The following is an 18,846-nucleotide window of genomic DNA, read 5'->3' on the forward strand; positions in this document are numbered from 1 at the left end:
TTCACCAATACTATGCTGTCTTGATTTCAGTAGCTTTACAGTAGCCCCATCAGAATTGGAGCTTTCTTCAGCAAATAAATGAAGAAGGGAAGGTGATTGCTCTCACACGAGATGAGGTGAAGTGGTGTACAAATGTGGCTGTGGGTGTCATTCTTGCTGTGTGTCTAGCAATGTAATTGTGAACATCAGAAAATCTTAATTCAGGCACATTCCTGTTCTGGGCATGTATTTCCTTTGCAAATTAAAGCTTGTTTAAGCCAGTTCTCAAAAGTATTGTGCTCTTACAATGCGCCAGGTAATGAATTAAATTTAGACCCTATTCTTAAATTTGTAATCTCTCTCCCAATAAGTGAGCCTTAAAAGACTGTGATAGATCAGGATGATTGTGGCAGGGGTCACAATTAAGACTTGATTCCTGAAGATTTAAATAGTCCACACTAGTAGGGTGGAAAAAAGTTAGGAGTTCATCAAAGATAGAAAAGCAAGAAACCTACACAGCTACATTCACCTGCATATATCTTTTTCTCTTTCTTTCCTGATAATAGTTTGTGTTCCATTCTCTGATCTAAGTCAGTCACTTATGCTTCTCATTCTGGATTTCACCCATTCTACCCCATTCCATCTTGTTCATTACATTATCTGCCATCTTTATTTTTAGTCTCTCACTTTCTATCATAGCTGTCCCACTAGCATTTAAACATACTGTTTAATGGCTATGTTGTAAAGAAAACCAATCTTCTGCCCTCATTCTTCCTCCAACTGCTGCCTTATTTCTCACTTCCCCTTCATAGCCAGAATTTGGAAGAGTTATCTCGCATCGTGATCTCCATTCCCTCACCTTTCATGGACTAGTCAATTACAGTGGGTGCTTTTACCTTTTCACTTTGCAAAGACCTCCCTGTTGCTCAGTCCATCAGCCTTTTTAAAGTTTTTTGCAGCAAAAGTTATGTGTTTGTGTTTAAAATAATTTTCAAGCAGCACCATGGTTTCCCGTCTGCCCCAGATCCATAGTTCTTAGTTTTCCTACCCTAAGGGAACCACTGTTGCCAGTTTCTTATTTATGTTTTTGAAAGTATTCTGTGCACACACACACAGACACACACAACATATTCAGGGCTTTCAATGTGAAGAAAATAACTATTATGCTTATTTTTTCTTTATGCAATCTGATTAAGAGTGATGTATGTAAAGTCTAAAAGTCTCTTTGAGTAAGTAAAATAAAAAGTTTAAATGATAAAATATTGTGTCATAGTATAAGTGGCGGTATTTTTTCCTTACTGGCATACATCAGGGCAATCTATAATTGGTGGTAACTTAGAGTCAGTGAAATAGAATGTATATGTCTTGGCTCATGAGTCATTTTTGAAACCAGGCTTCACTAATTGTTGGCTGTGTGACCTGTTTGTATCTCAGTTTCCTTATTGGTAAATGCATAAGGTTGTTATGAAGGTTGAGTTATTACGTATGAGTCAGAATACTGCTTATGAGATGTTACGTAAGTATTAGCTATTATTATTGTTATTATCATTAATCTCTCAGCAACATTAGCTACTCTCTCCTTAAAACATTTTCCTTCCTTTGGTGCTTGTGATAACAGACTATCCCAGTCTTTCCCATCTTGGTCATCGTATCTTCAGTCCAGATCACTCCTGAAGTCTAGACCTCAGTTTTCAATTGTTTACTTGGCCCTTTGGATTTTCATTAGATACCTGTTCTCAAAATGTCCAAAACTGAATTTTTGATTTTCCCTCTTCCCCAAACTCTGACTCCTCAATTTCTTGTTACCTTATCTTAGTTTATTGTGCTATCATCCACCCGGTGGAAAATCAAAACTATAAGAGTGAACCATGTTACTTCCTTAAGATATACAACTTTTAATATATAATAACTAAGTCCTATAAATTTTACCTCCTCTTTCTCTTAGTTCATCTACTTCTTTTCATCTCAGTGGACTTTCTAATCATTCTCACTGGATTCCTAACTTTTCTCTCGATCTACTTTAATCTCCCTGCAGGCATTTTTTTCCCTCACTACAGCCAGGTTGTTCTTTAAAAGACCCAAATCTGATTGTCATGTCACAACTTGAAATGTTTCTCTTTGTTCTTCATGACTCTGGATAATCTGGCTCCTGCCTACTTTCCTTGTCTTGTTTCTGTTCTTTCAGTCTGTATATTCTAGTCACCTTGGTGGCTTTTCAATTCCTAAACATGCCAGGCCCTTCTTTGCCTCTGTTTTGCACAGGATGGACTTTCTGCCTGAAATGCTATCATTGGATTTGCCTAGTTAAATCTTTTTTTTTTTTTTTTTTTTTTTTTTTTCATAGAGAGAATTTTTTTTTTTTTCCTGTTTTGTTTTTTAGTTTTTGTTTTTTGTTTTTTTTTTTTTTTACATTTTTATTGATATTTTAATGGTTTCTAACATTGTGAGATTTTGGGTTGTACATTTTTGTTTGTCCTTCACCCCATATATGACTCCCTTCACCCCTTGTGCCCACCCCCCACCCCCCACCCCCACTTCCCGGGTAACCACAGTCCAGTTTTCTCTGTCCATGTGTTTGTTTATATTCCACATATGAGTGAGATCATACAGTGTTTGTCTTTCTCTTTCTGGCTTATTTCACTTAACATAATACGCTCCAGGCCCATCCATGTTGTTGCAAATGGGACGATTTTGTCTTTTTTTATGGCTGAGTAGTATTCCATTGTATATATATACCACATTTTCTTAATCCAATCGTCAGTCGAGGGACACTTAGGTTGCTTCCACTTCTTGGCTATGGTGAATAATGCTGCAATGAACATAGGGGTGCATAAGCCTCTTTGGATTGTTGATTTCAGGTGCGTTGGATAGATTCCCAGTAGTGGGATGGCTGGATCATAGGGCATCTCTATTTTTAATTCTTTGAGGAATCTCCATACCGTTTTCCATAGAGGCTGCACCAATTTGCATTCCCACCAGCTGTGTATGAGGGTTCCTGTTTCTCCACATCCTCTCCAACATTTGTTGTTTTTTGTCTTGGTGATTATAGCCATTCTAACGGGCGTGAGGTGGTATCTTAGTGTTGTTTTGATTTGCATTTCCCTGATGATTAGTGATGTTGAGCATCTTTTCATGTGCCTATTGGCCATCTGTATATCTTCCTTGGAGAAGTGTCTGTTCATTTCCTCTGCCCATTTTTTGATCGGGTTGTTTGTTTTTTTGTTGTTCAATTGTGTGAGTTCTTTATATATTATGGAGATCAACCCCTTGTCAGATGTATGTTTTGCAAATATTCTCTCCCAGCTGGTTGGTTGTTTGTTCATCTTGATTCTGATTTCATTTGTCTTATAAAAGCTCTTTAGTCTGATAAAGTCCCACTTGTTTATTTTTTCTTTAGTTTCCCTAGTCTGGGTAGGCATGTCATCCGAAAAGATTCCTTTAAACCCAATGTCAAATAGTGTGTTGCCTATATTTTCTTCTATGAGTTTTATAGTTTCAGGTCTCACCTTCAGGTCTTTGATCCATTTTGAGTTAATTTTTGTGTATGGCGATAGCACATGGTCCACTTTCATTCTTTTGCATGTGGATGTCCAGTTTTCCCAACACCATTTATTGAAGAGACTTTCCTTTCTCCATTGCATGTCCTTAGCACCTTTGTCGAAAATTAGCTGTCCGTATATGTGTGGTTTTATTTCTGGGCTTTCAATTCTGTTCCATTGATCTGTGTGTCTGTTTTTGTACCAGTACCATGCTGTTTTGATTACTATTGCTTTGTAGTATGTTTTGAAGTCAGGAATTGTGATGCCTCCTGCTTTGTTCTTTTTGCCTAGTTAAATCTTTTAAAGGTAGTTTCCTTGGAGAAGCCTCTTCTTACCCTCCAGATTCTCTTTCTCTTAAATATTACTCTCATGATCTCCTGTACTTCATTTAAAAATTATATAATTCATTGTTTAATACCTTAGAATGAACATTTCTGGTTGGTCATTTTACCATCAATATCTGTTTGCCTTGCAGATAGTGAGTACTCAATAAATATTCATGGAATTAATGTGTTCAGAACTTTAATTATTCTGTGTCATAGATTGTGTGAAGTATGATGACAAAACTCCAGAAAGTAAAATTTTAATGGCACACTGTTGCTGTAATTGGAAAGGCTATTATTTCCTGGTTCTTTAGAGCTGTACTGTCCAGTACTATAGCCGCTGGTCACATAGGACTTTTTTCCATCATTTTAAAAAATTACTTTTGATTTTTTAAAGTGTACTATTGACTTGTTTTAAGTATGTTCACAGGGTTGTGCAACTGTCACCACTATCTAATTCCAGAACATATCATCACCACAAAAAAGAATTGCTTACCCATTAGCAGATCTTTTCCATTTCCCCCTCCCCCCTCCCCTAACAACCACTAATTTACTTTCTGTATCTGTGAATTTGCCTATCAGATGTGGGTTTTGAAGACTTGAAATTTGGCCAGACCAAATTGAAATGTGCTATAATTGTAAATTACACAGTGGATTTTGAAGACTTAGTATTGAAAAAAATGTAAAATATCTCAGAAGTTTTAATTTTGATTACATGTTAGGATGATAATTTTTTTATATTTTGGAGGTAAATATATAATTCAAATTAATTTCTGTTTCCTTTTACTCTTTTTAATGTCATTACTAGAAAATTTGAAAGTATGTTTGTAGCTTACGTTTTATTTCTATTGGACAGCACTGGTCTAGAACTTGTTTTTAGTAAGGACTGTAAGTGTGTCTCCATAGCCTCAGTTTCTCATTGTCCTTCTTGTCTCTTAGTTACCATCTCAACCGTACTTTGGGAGGTGACATGCCCCAAGCTTCAGCTTTTCCTTTTTTTTTATTGCTTAGAAAGTGGAAATCTTGCTTATTTCTTGTGCCTTAGAATAGTAGGGGAAAGATAAGTCATTTACATTACATTACGAGAAAGTAATGGCAACTGTTAAATCTTTTAAGCCTCATTTCCAACAAATTATGAAAAATTGAATTTCACATTTATTTGCATGATAATGGTGAACAATGCCCCTAAATTTTGGTGGTTGTGATTTGACTGGGAAACAAATTAATAGTTTCTTTATAGCGTATGAGAATTATTATACCTTTAGGGGTCAGTTAGAATTATATTTGTCTTCTCTGAAATTTGGATTTTAAATTTTACTTTAAAATAAGTTTTCCAGAATAAATAGAAATGAGACTAATATGATAAATTATCCTTTAAAAAGTACAGTATTTGCTTTAGGTGGAGGTTTTCTGTTCTAACATTATTATAAAAAGTCAACATATTGCAATGTTAAATGGCTACTGTACATTCAGCATTTACTGTGTGGCAGGCATTGTTCTATATACTGTATTGATTCATTTCATTCCCCCATGAACTGTATGTAGTAGGTACTATTATAATCCCCAATTGACCGAAGATGAAACTGAGGTATGGAGTGGTTAATTAACTTGGTCAAGGTCACATAGTAACTTTTAAACAGGTTAAATAACAATATATTTTATACTTGGTGCTTATATGATAAAATCTTTCAATTTTTAGTTTTTCTCACTAGAGTGTAAGCTCAAGTGGGCAGGGACTTAGTTTTGTTTACTAACACTTGAAATTGCTTTCTGGCCTACAGTAGGCCCTGGGAATTATTATTATTATTTTTGTAATTATTTTTTTTTTATTTATTTATTTTTTCCCCCAAAGCCCCAGTAGATAGTTGTATGTCGTAGCTGCACATCCTTCTAGTTGCTGTATGTGGGACATGGCCTCAGCATGGCCGGAGAAGCGGTGCGTTGGTGCGCGCCCGGGACCCGAACCCGGGCCACCAGCAGCGGAGCGTGCGCACTTAACCGCTAAGCCACGGGGCCGGCCTGGCCCTGGGAATTATTTGAAAGAATTTTGTGATGATGGTATCAATTCACCAAGAGACTTGGCTTTGGAAATCTATTAGAATTGCTATAAATTTTGCACTGTTGCTTGTTAGTAATATTCTTTTATTTACCGCATCCAAATTGGCTTTAACATTGTGTGCTGTTTTGCATACTTTTTATGTATGTTATATCTTAATAAAATAGTTTATTTAAAAAACGTTTACTAGGAGCTGTAGCTTGTATTCATCTCTTTTCCTTTTATGTGTTAGAAATGCATTGGAGCCACAAGGGAACATCAGGAAAACCAAGACTACCAGAGGTCCCACGGTGTGTTTAGCTGAATAGAGAGAAGAAAGTATAGAAAAGCAACTTTGCAGTGTCTTCACAAAAAATGTAGTTCAGTGATAACACAATTCTTCCAGGTTTCGGCCAAAAGCATTAGCCTCCCTGGTTGTTGCAGTAATTAAAATAAATAACACATTGTTTTGTTATTTATTTTTAGAAATTACATTTCCATTCTTAGACTGGAAACAGAACTGTGAAATAAATTTTGTAAAATAGGGCTTTGAAATCAAAGGTTTTTGTAATTAACATTGTTAGGGAAGGGGTAACTATGCTACTTCCATCCTGGAGATTCTCATTTAATTGTGAAGTATGTATTCTCATTTTACACTAATAAAATTGAGAGTTAGATGTTAAGTGACTTACCTGAATTAACACCACAAGTAAGTGGTGAAACTAGAACTCAACTCACATTTGTCTGACTCCAAAGGCCATGCCTTTTCTAATACTGTCTGTCGTCTTCTGCCATTTTCCATGTCTTCCTTACAGTTCTTGAGTCTTAAGTGGGAGTTTGTTAGTTTGTGGGGGCACTGGGATTGGAGTTTTGGATTATGGAATAACTGGATATTTGAATTAAACTGTGGAGGTAATAAAGGATAATTGTTGCATGATGGAAAAATTAAGCTGTGAAAAATCTTTGTCTTTAACTTTCCTTTTTTTTTTTTTTAAGAAAAATCTTTGGTTGTATGCCGATAAAGACTCTAGACCGTATAGAATGCTTTATAATGCGATTCATCATGCTTATTGTATTTTCTTGAGCTGATTTAGTAAATTTTTCATATACTGATAGTGTTCTTTCTCTGGAGTGAAAAAAAAGACTCATTTTTCTCGGAATTATAATTTGGGGGTAATAAGGACAGAAGTATGAAAATTAGTAATACATTATTTAGAATTTTACTACCCAGGCAGTAGAAGGCAATCTAGAAGGCAGCTTTTCTGATTTCTGTTACCTCCTCCTCTCCTCCCCAAAACCGTAGTCGAATCATGTTCTCTAATATTCTTACATTTTAGGGTTATTTGCTTCTTTTTGGGAAGGGGGTATTGTGGGAAGCTAAAGAGAAGTTTGAGAGCATTGATGATTTGCAAGATCCAATTACTCTTGTTTTACTTAGAACTCTTAGGGGAGAAATGGAAGTCTGTAGTTAAACTAGTGGCTTCTTAAATTGGTCAGTGAGAATCTGATGCCTCTGATTTTCATTTTGACATTATTCATTTCTGTGCATACTGAACAAGGTATTTTACCATTGCTGAAATTGTACATTTCATTCTCTACCACAATTACTGAGGATGATGATTTTTTAAGGCAGGAAGAAGTTTCCCGTGATGCATATTCATAATTAATTTTAATTTTGTGGTAAAATTATCTTCAGAAAAATATGAAATACTTTAATCCCAAATGTAAAAAAAGGTTATGAAATAAACCACTTTTTTAAAATGCATGAGGTAATTTTTTTATTCTATGTTCTTATTAAAAGATTAATTAGGAGTCATGAAATCTTTAAAATTTGTTTTTTAAGTTATATATTTTTTCTGTACTTAACATTCTGTACTAGAACTATTAGAAAGAGAATAAAAGTAGTATCTTCTGTTGGGGGTAAGTGGAGGATGCCAAAGACCGTAAAGCAGTAATTCTTACACTGTTCCATCCAGTAAAAGTTTAAGATCAATTCTAAAGCAAAAGCTCTACTCTTGAAATCTTACGAGGCTTTCTTTCATAAGAGTAGGTATGTTGTATTACTTAGGTAAAGATATGAATTCCTAACCCAAAATTGAAGACATAACTTGTATATTAAGGATTTATATTTTAAAAAATTGAGAAAAGGAGAGGACTTACTGTATTAGGAATATAGACCAGTAAGGTACTAGTATAGGTTAGAAAATATAAGTAGAGAGCCCATTTGCAGACAGGTACTTGTGAACGTTAATGTGAATCCCACTGGCAGATTTTCTGAATCATTTAACATCACTATTGACTCTGAGAATGGACTGAGAGATTGAAGTGATACTATAGATACGAAAGTACTTTGAGAAATGTAAAGTGCAAAATAAATAGATGTAGATAAATTTAAAATAAAAGTCTGTTTTGAAAAGTAGATGATTGCTAATGAAGTAAACTAAGCAGAAAAACAAATTGAAGAAGGCATTAGAAGATTCTAGTGAGGCATTTAGGCTTCAGGAATTTTCATAGAAAGGGAAGTTAATTAGATGCTTAAAGCTTTCACCATCCTGGTGGATGGTATAGTATTTAGTTAACCTAAAGTTTATGTAGAGTTGTCATCCTATAGTTCAAGTAAGAGCTTATAGCGTAAATGGCTTTTAATGACCTTGAATTTTCTGTTTATATGGATAGAACCCATGTAGCCTGGGGGTATAGTATCTACAGATGAGTAGATTTATCACTTTGGATCTAACATACATGAAGTTAGCAAATATAAAATAGGTGTCTGCTATTTTTCTCTAAACATTCCTATAAAGTCAACAAGCCATTGCACTATTGTTCAAAGTGGTGTTATTTCATTAAAAACATTTAAGTGAAAATTTCTTAGTTTTTTTGTTTTAAATATTCTTAAAACTGGCTAATTTAGTCTTAGAAAAGCAACAGAGTTATTTTTACTAGAGCAGATAATCAAGCTTATGAAAGAGGGGGTTTCAAAATTTTTTATAGGTAATACTTTAAAATAGGCTTTTTTCTTGCTGATATAACTAACATTTATTTTCTGTTTATTTTTAAGACGAGCAAAAATCAAATTAAAGTAGATCTTGTAGATGAGAATTTTACAGAATTAAGAGGAGAAATAGCAGGACCTCCAGACACACCATATGAAGGCAAGTACTTTTTTCTGTATCAAAATATTGTGCTTATTAGAACTTATCTGAAACATTAAATCAGAGTATCTTCAGCATCTATAAACTACATGGAAGGTAACTTCATCTGGCTTAGCATATATAGCAGTTTTTAAAAAATAAATTTAGATACTTATCTAGACTGATTTTTCTTACTGAATTTTAGCTAACTTTTTTCTTTCCCTAAAATAGATTTAGTAGAGCCAAGTTACAGGTTATATAGGTCAGAATTTAACAGTATAAAACACCGAGGGTGTTAAGCCTCTAACTTATATGGACTATAGACTCTCAGTTACCCTTCATTTGGTATCTATAATGAACCTTGTCTGAAATTTCTGACTGATAAAATGTTTATTTTTTTTATAAAAGTTCCTCTCCCCTGTTTGTTGTTAAGGATTTCATTCACTCATATGTCTTCGTACAGGCTATATTCCAAATATTTAATTTTCTTTATTCAGGAAAGCTTTACGTGATCATTTCAAGACATACAGAAAAGAAAGGAGGCAGCTTTGCTAAACTTTGTGTTCATAAACTAAGTCTATAGCTACTTTAGACCATGAAATTGGGTGGTAAGATACAGAAAGAAGCTTTATAGCTTTTTATTTCCTCATTAGGCAGATCTTCAGTAATGAATATTATTGTAAATGTGGGTTATGTAGCATAACCAAGGTTGTTCCATATGATAGGCATTCAAATATTTGTTTAATAGAAATCATGTAACAGAATTTGTAGTAGTAGCGTTTATTGAGTTTTTACTTATTAGAGCTTTACATATATTTTCTCATTCAATCCTTACAACTCATCTTATGAGGTAAGTACAGTTACCACTGTTTCATAGGTGAAGAAATTTAAGCTCAGAGAACTTAAGTAACTTGTCTAAGGTCAAACATCTCAGTGGCACAGCTGGGATTTGAGACCTATAATAGGCTTTGACTTCAAAGCCTATGTTTCTAATCACTTTCTGCTTTTAAATAAATCAGGATTGACTGAATATTAGAAGTGTTGGTGATGTCTACTTTGAGTGTAGTGGTTCTATAGTTCTGTAATGAACAGTTAATATTCTAGAATATTTTTGTTTTCATTCAAAAAAAAAATTTTGTTTTGAGGAAGATTGACCCTGTGCTAACATCTGTTGCCGATCTTCCTCTCTCTTTTTTCTCTACAAGGCCCCAGTCCATAGTTGTATATCATAGTTGTAGAGTTGTATCTCTTCTTTGTGGGACAGCACCTCAGCATGGCTTGATGAGTGGTGAGTAGGTCCATTCCCAGGATCCAACCCGGTGAACCCCAGGCCGCCGAAGTGGAATGCGAGAACTTAACCACTGCACCACCAGGCTGGCCCTTTCATTCAATTTTTTTTTTTTTTAATATTCTGAGTTTTTTTGTTTTTTTTTTTTTTTTTTAGGAAGATTAGCCGTGAGCTAACATCTGATGCCAATCGTCCTCTTTTTGCTGAGGCAGATTGGCCTTGGGCTGACATGCATGCCCCTCTTCCTCTACTTTATATGGGACACTGCCACAGCATGGCTTGACAAGCGGTGCGTAGGTCCACGCCCAGGATCCGAACCTGCAAACCCTGGGGTGCCGAAGCAGAGTGTGCAAACTTAGCTGCTATGCCACTGGGCTGGACCCTTCATACAAATTATTAAAGACACTAGAATATCTTTAGCATTTCCTATCAAATCTTAAATGATAAAATTTTATTTTCTGTTTTATAGTTCATATGAGCCATTTCTAGACTTATTTAAATTTTTATATCGTGTTTTGAGTGCTTTCCATATGCCAGGCCTTGTCTGCATGCTTTCGTGGATGCTATTCATTTAGTCCCTTTGACAGTCATTAGATGGAGATAAGATCTTTAGTTATCTTATAAAAATCAAGTTCTTGTCTAATAGCAGGTGTTGTATGTGATGATAATGCTAGCTTCTTAAAGGCAGACATTATAAATATTCTTAAATTATTTTTTTAGGTTGTTTCAATGTATTTTTAAAAAACTGTAGGGCAGTAGCATCATCATTCTAGAGCTCTTCCAGCAAATTGATATTTATAAACAAGGCACCTCCTGAACCTCCTGAATGAACAGAATGTTCATTACCTTCTTAGCCATTAATAAAGATAGGTGAATTCTTAAAAATTGCATAATATGCACTTATTTGTATGATGATGAAGTTATAAATATACCATATTTATTGATTAGAAACAAGCTTGGTAATTTTTAAGTGCTTATTTCTGCTGCTGCTGCCACTAAATGAGACATTAAAGTTTGATGAGATTACTTTTAATATGCTGTCTGGGTATATATTTGAGATTAATTTAAATTGTATTCTTTTTATCATAAAACTATTGAGAAGTTGTTCATTTTTTTTTAGGAAAAGCACCATTTGAGGGCGTAAACTTAGATACTTTTTTTTTTTGAAATATGAACATGGGTAAAATATTTTGCTAATATTTATGGCAGGGTTCTTCCTAGTTTTCGAGGATTTTTTAAAATCTCAGTTTAATAGCTAAGGCAAAAGTTTACATGTGAAATGTTAAACCGTTTATAACCACCATAAGTAATGAGGCAGCTATTTTATGTAGTGTTAAAAGTAACCAGATTGAGAAGTAGAATATCCATGAAAAAATTACCATATTGCACATGTTATTTAACTCAGTTTTCTTCTTTTGCCATAATAGCTCAGTGGCAAAGGAACAATTTAGTTCTTGGGCCTTTCTTCCTAAGAGTTGTTTTGAATTTATGGAATCATTATTGTTATTTTTTAACATCTCATCCCTTCCCCATTTTCCCTTTGGATTAAGTTAAATTTAAAGATTATAAATTTTTAATATTAAACGCTGTTCTTTAAGAAGTAAATGTTTTATAGTGAAATCTGTTTTAATATGAATAATGTAGTTAGTGTAAAGCTCCCTTAGTTGTGTTGCTCTGATATATATCAAATAATGCTATGGTTAATAATGCTAGTGGTTATATATTGAAAGTTGTCAGATAATAATGCAAGACAGAGCATATTAATAGCATATGGTGTAGAAATAGGATTTGGGGTACTCTAGGGTCCGGCATTAGTTATATAATATCTCTGGGCTCTCACACTGCTCTTAAGAGATTGTTTTAGACATTTGAGAAGGAAAAATTTTATGTGAAAGTTATAGAGACAGTAATGTGGAATTTAATCAGAAAAAGTAAGATTCTTAGGAAGGAAAAGAAAGAACCTACATATTACTCAGGCCAAGTTTATTATACCTATGTTTGAAGCTAGCATTTATAACTGAACATAAATGGTTATTTCTGTATTCCCAAAAAATTTCCTCAGGTACTCTTCTCTCACCTGTCTTATTTTTTTGTTTCTTTTGTTTTGACTACTTTCCTTTATATTTCACTGCTGCCATATGCTCTGTGATTGAGGCATGTAGTTCAATTTATGTGTCATTTTCTATGGGGTTCTATTAAAATAATTAGGAAGAAAAGAAGAATTAGAGAACCAAAAAGGACTTGAAAGTGGTACAAGTGAATTGCTCTTTTGTTTTTCTCCCAGATCCAAATTCATCTATTCCTAACAGTGGAGGGAGGTGGTTTGAGAGAATCCAGAATATACTGAGAGTTGAATGTATGGAATTTTGAAGTTAATAATGCTCCTAGCACACAGTTTTTATTTTATTTTGCTTTTGTTATGGAAAATTTCAAATATATACAGAAGAAGACAAATGGTATAATGAATCCTCCATGTACTCATCAGCCAGCTTTAATAACTATCAACTCACAGCCAGTCTTTGATGTAACTCATCCCTTACTTATTTTGAAGCAAATCCCAGGCATATATAGATATTTCATACATAAATATTTCATTAGCACAGTTGGAATAGTGAGTATTCAATGTTAATGGGACATAAAATCTTAGAATTTGAAGGTTTCTTAGAGTCAGGAATCAAATCCAGCCTCTCATCCAGTGCAAAACTTTCCCTTTCACAGTTTCCTGAGAGGTAATTATCTTCCTTTTGAATACCCCAGTTATGGGAAGCTAGATAAACTTTTTAAAAAAATGTATTTAGCTGCTAGTTGCTCAAGATAACTTCAAAGCAAAACAGAATGTTGCCTTCTGTTTATATAGTACTGGTTAGAACAAACCCTTTGTAAAGTTTTGCATTTTGTATACCCTTTTAGAGGAAGAGAATAATTTTTTATCTTTATGCCTATCACTTGTCTTATTGTTGAATTTTATTTTTAAAATTTTAACAAGAAATGTTGGCATTTACTTTAGGGCATGAGTTAAAAGTTTGGGACATTTTTGGTATTTGAGAGAACCAGCTAGAAGTAGATTTTTTCAGTTTATGGCATAATCTGTATATCCTTTTGCTCTGTACCATCTATGCCTTTATAGCTCCCTATCTTCTTTCTTTTTTTTTTTCTTTCCGTTTTTTCTGTTATTTAGCAAATCTTTGTCAGTGTGGGTTAGAGGAAACAACAGGAGACGGAACCTATACTATTCAGTTGTCCCAAAGAAATCTTTGGCGTTGGATTGTATTTGGATTTAATGTATTCATCTATCTCTAGCCCTGTTATTCACTGATAAACTAATACAGTCGTATAACATGAGTATTCTGTATGCTTTAAATAAGCTTTAAATTAAAAACTAGTGCTTTTGGTTATTTCCTTTTTGGGTTTCGACTTTAAGATGAATTTGTTGTAATTGAGTATAAAATAGTACATATTTTGAAAAGTTCTGTCACTGTATTTTGCTTCACATATTTGAGGTAAACAGCATTCTTAACTTTCTGTTTTCCGCATTTTTTAGGAGGAAGATATCAACTAGAGATAAAAATACCAGAAACGTATCCATTTAATCCCCCTAAGGTATTGTAAGCCTATTTTTATGCATGAACTTCTAAAATATATTTCTTGGCCCATTTAATTAATATATATCTTAGTGCTTATTGAAATTACAGCTTTTTGAGTTGTTGACTGTAAATTTAGTGTGGATAAGATTTCAGGTAATGGCAGATGGTTTGCTTCTGGAATTAGAATGAAAAGCAAGCTTACTTAGAAGCAGCTAGTAATGACTAGACAGGAATAGGATGTGCTTCTGACAATGGCTTAAATTCTAGGTCTGAAAAAACTTGCAGTGTTCCCAAATTTAGAGAACCCTTATACAAGTTCTTACTTGCTTCAAAGAAATATATTTTTTAGGGAAGAATGTATTCTGAATTCATTGAACAATTATTTGAGTACTGTGTGCCAATATAGCAATAAATAAGACTTATAGTGTTCTTGATTTCATGGAACTTACATTCTAGCAGGAAAAAAAATAATGAATAATTGCAACTGTGATGAATGTTAAAAGAGGGAATGGCATGCCCTAGGATCATGTATAACAAGGGGAACTAACCTAAACTTATTTTTGACTGAACAGCTTCCTATCATCACCACTTTAGTTTAGGCATTCCACTTTATTACTTCCCTATTTTGCATAATATTTAATCACCATTCCATCTTGACCACTCCTGTTCATTCTTTGCATTGCTGTTCTGTAAATCTTCCTAAAATACAATTTTAATCCTGTTTCTTTTCTTTCCTTGTTAATAAAGTCTAAACTCCTTAGCTGGGCATTTAAAATCTCCTACAATCTGATGCCAGTCTACTTTCCCATCCTAATCTACCACCTTCACCTACAACATGGGTCTTATTTTCCACCCTAGATTATTTGCTATTTGTAGATGGTGCTTATTCTTTCACATTTTTCTGTCATTTTCACTTGAATCATTGTCTGTATCATTTAAAATTCTAGTTTTCTTTTGAGGTCTGGGTAAAGTATCGTTTTCTCCATTAAGTTGTGCCCATCAAGTTGTTTCTCCCTCTTCTCTTTCAATAGCATTTTATGTAATTTATATAGTACCAACACAAATACAGTTAATATATTCGATTATTTGGGGGTGTGTTTCTTTCACTAGCTTCTATGCTCCTGAGGTGAAAGACTATGTCTTTGTATTTTCTATGGCTGCTAACAGTGTAGCTTCCCTTCAGCATATGATAGTAGTCACTCAGAAAATGTTCTGGGATTCCTTCATTCAAGCTGTTGGTAGTTCTCATTTAAGAATAGACATTGTAATGGAAGTTCCAGGGTGAATTTGGGTCACGTACCAGTTCGGGTTGCCTGTTATTCTGTTGCTTATATGTATCTATTTTCTGATAAGCCTGGTTGATTTTTTTTTTAATTATGGTAAAATATACTTAACATAAAATTTACCATTTTAACCATTTCTAAGTGTGCAGTTCAGTGGCATTAAGTAAATTCACACTGTTATGCAACCATCACCACCATCCTTCTCCAGAGCTTTTTCTATCTTCCCTGTTAAACAATAACTCCCCATTACCCCATGCCCTCAATTCCTGGTAACCACTGTTCCACTTTCTCTCTGTGAATTTGACTACTCTAGGTACCTCATTTAAGTGGAATCATAACAATATTTGTCTCTTTGTAGCTGGCTTATTTTACTTAGCATAATGTCTTTAAGGTTTGTCCATATTATAGCGTATGTCAGAATTTCATTCCTTTTTAAGGCTAAATTGTATTCCGTTGTACATATATACCATATTTTGTTTATCCATTCTCCCAGTGATGGACATTTTGGTTGTTTCTGCCTTTTAAGTCTGGTTGATTTGTGTGTGTGTGTTATAAAAGTAGTTTGTGTTTTTTGTAGAAATTTGAGAAAGTTATATAGTGAAATATAAAAAAGGAAAACATTTTTTCAATATGACCACTTAGAAATGACCACTGTTAAGCTTTCATCTTATATTTGTGACTTAATTTTAATCCTCATCTTGGTTACCGTCCCCTGGATTCAGTCTAGGTTGTTAGTGTTATCATTAGAATGAATAATCACTCGAGGGTATTTTAATTGTAGAATACTATGAATGTAAGAAAAGAAGATTTTTAAATGTTTAGAGATAAGGATGGCCTCATAGGCTAAAATTTTTTTGGAATTTTGGAAGTAAGGAAGAAAGAAAAGAGACTTTTCTTGAGTCTCTTGAGAGACCTCAAGAGAGACTTTTCTCAACCACTACATTTTTACTGTTAAATTATGGTAGTAGCAGCTGTCACTTGCTCTGTGCTAAGAATTTTATATGCCTTTCCTGAAACAGTCTTTATAACATCCTAGTAGTTGAGGGAACTGAGGCTTAGAAGTTAAATAGAACCCAGATCCCATAAGGCTGACTGTGTTCTAACTTCCTTGATCCTGATGAGGAAGGAGTGAGGATGTCTGAAACAGTGAATATGACTACCAAGAACAAGAACAATCAACCACAGTTCAAATCTTACTTCTGCCATTTAACTGGCTTTGTGATTTTAGGCAAGCTATCTAACTACTGTGTGCCTCAGTTTCCTCATCTGTAGAATCTTCTCATAGGATTATAAAGATTAAAGGAGTTAATCCATGTAAAGAACTATATTTCAATACTTCTGTGAAACATTTTTTCACATTTTTAATATCTCTGAAGTTGGGATACATCTTTCAGTGGATGGCATGTCATATTTAATTGGCAGAGTTTTTTTCTTTCTCAAGGGTACATAAAATAATGGTGTATTGAATAATTGATGGTACCTGAGATTTAATGAAATACGACACTTAGAACAGTGCCTGCACAGAGTAAGCACTCCGTAAATAATAGGTAGCATTAACCAATGACTACCTCCTTAACAGGACCTTCTTTTTTTTGTGTGTGAGGAAGATCAACCCTGAGCTAACATCCGTGCTAATCCTCCTCTTTTTGCTGAGGAAGACCGGCTCTGAGCTAACATCTGTTGCCAATTCTCCTCCCTTCTCCACCCCCCCCCCCAAAGCCCCAGTAGATAGTTGTATGGCATAGTTGCACATGCTTGTAGTTGCTGTATGTGGGGCGCGGCCTCAGCATAGCCGGAGAAGCGGTGCATCGGTGCGCGCCCAGTATCTGAACCCAGGCCGCCAGTAGCGGAGCGTGCACACTTAACCGCTAAGCCACGGGGCCGGCCCAACAAGACCTTGAAGTAGTCCGTTGGCTTCCCTCTGTAACATCATTTTAAAATACAGTAGCATTGATACTTAAATTTCCTCTATAAATTGAAATTCTCGTATACTGCTGGTGGGAATGTAAAATATCGGAGCTGCTTTGGAAAATAGTTTGGTCAAAATGGTAAACATAGTGTTTCCTTATGACCTAGCAGTTATACTTCTAGGTATGTGCCCAATAGAAATAACATATGACCACATAACAACTTGTACACAAATATTCATACCAGCACTATTCATAATAGCCAAAAGTGGAAGCAACCTAAATGTCCGTCCTCTGAATGGATAAATAAAATGTGATATATCCATACCATAAAATATTATTTGGTTATAAAAATGAATGAAGTGTTACAAGATAGATGTTATAAGATCTGTTACAAGATAGATGAACTTTGAAAACATCATGCTAAATGAAAGAAGCCAGACACAAAAGGCCACACGTTGTCTGATTTCATTTATACGAAACATTGGAAGAAGCAAATCCATAGAGACAAAAAAATAGATTAGTGGTTGCTTAGGACTGGGGGAGTGTGGAGAAATGGGAAATGACTGCTGATGGTTATGTGCTTTTTTTTGTGAAGTGATGGAATGGTCAGAAATTAGATTGTGGTGATGGTTGCACAACTCTGTGAATATACTAAAAACTATCAAGTTGTGCACTTTCAATGGATAAATTATGGTCTCAATAAAAGTGGTCAGTGATTTCTGTCTGTTGTCTTTATATAGCTCTAAAGTGATTGCATAGTGCTGGCTCTGTTTTAGGCACTTGAAATCACTGTTTTATTGCCACCACCACCACCCTTTATTTTTAGTACAATGAGAAAAATAGACTCAAAACATAAGAACCGATCTTTTTGTTACTAGCTTGTGTTGCTCTTTAGGCCACTATTATCCTAATTCCAGCCATTCCATATTGAGGTAGCTTCAAGATTTAGAAAGATGTTCCTTCAGTCAACCCAAATTTGTCTCCCTCTGGCCTCAACCAGTTAGTTATAGCTGGAATTTCGTGTTCTTTTAAATATGGCACTCATCCCATTTATGGCATTAAGCTTTTGCAGTAAATGTTAATGAACGTATGGTAAATGTATTCTAGATATGTACTGTATTGATTTGAATTTTTACTGATTGGTTAATATAATGGAAAGAATGGGGAATATTTGTGCAAATTTCTTGCTGAATTATGTTCACATGTTTAATGTGTAAGTTTAATTTTAAGCCTTATGAGGTAAAAGTATTGAAGTCAGCTGGTTATATTCTCTTCTCACTACTGTGCAGCTAAAATTGCACAAGATTGAAAACTTAACATTGATTTATCTTAACATGGCCACAGTGTACTTTCTGTTTGTTATTCTGCAATAAATTATTGACCTAAAGAGCAGAAGGTTAACTTCTAGATAGAGAAGATATCTCTTTGAATCAGCTGAATATAGTGCAGAAGAAATTTGATTCAATGCATACAACCAGTGTTATTTCTAGAGTAAATTGTAATATATATTCTATTAATAGAAAAACCCATTAAATTAGGAAAACTATCTCAGTGATTTGTCCAATTATGTATTGGAGATTAGGTTGTGAATTTTCCTCTTTTTCCTTGGTTTTATAAACGTACTTTTTTATGTGAAATTGAGTACATTCATGCACCACATAATGACATTTCAGTCAATGATGGACCACATATATGATGGTGGTCCCATAAGATTAGTACCATATAGCCTAAGTATGTAATAGGCTATACCATCTAGGTTTGTGTAAGTACACTC

The 18,846-nt window shown here is 34.3% G+C and overlaps 1 protein-coding gene across 1 annotated transcript in view; it reads left to right on the forward strand.

The window, feature by feature from the left end:
- Window positions 1-18,846, forward strand: part of UBE2K (ubiquitin conjugating enzyme E2 K) — a 70,694-nt gene that overhangs the window by 29,819 nt on the left and 22,029 nt on the right. The window contains exons 2-3 of the mRNA XM_058546918.1: window positions 8,935-9,028; window positions 13,837-13,895. Coding sequence (XP_058402901.1) covers window positions 8,935-9,028; window positions 13,837-13,895 — 153 coding nt within the window. The remainder of the gene's footprint in view (window positions 1-8,934; window positions 9,029-13,836; window positions 13,896-18,846) is intronic.

Source organism: Diceros bicornis, chromosome 8, assembly GCF_020826845.1.
Source record: "Diceros bicornis minor isolate mBicDic1 chromosome 8, mDicBic1.mat.cur, whole genome shotgun sequence".
NCBI classification, from domain to species: Eukaryota; Metazoa; Chordata; class Mammalia; order Perissodactyla; family Rhinocerotidae; genus Diceros; species Diceros bicornis.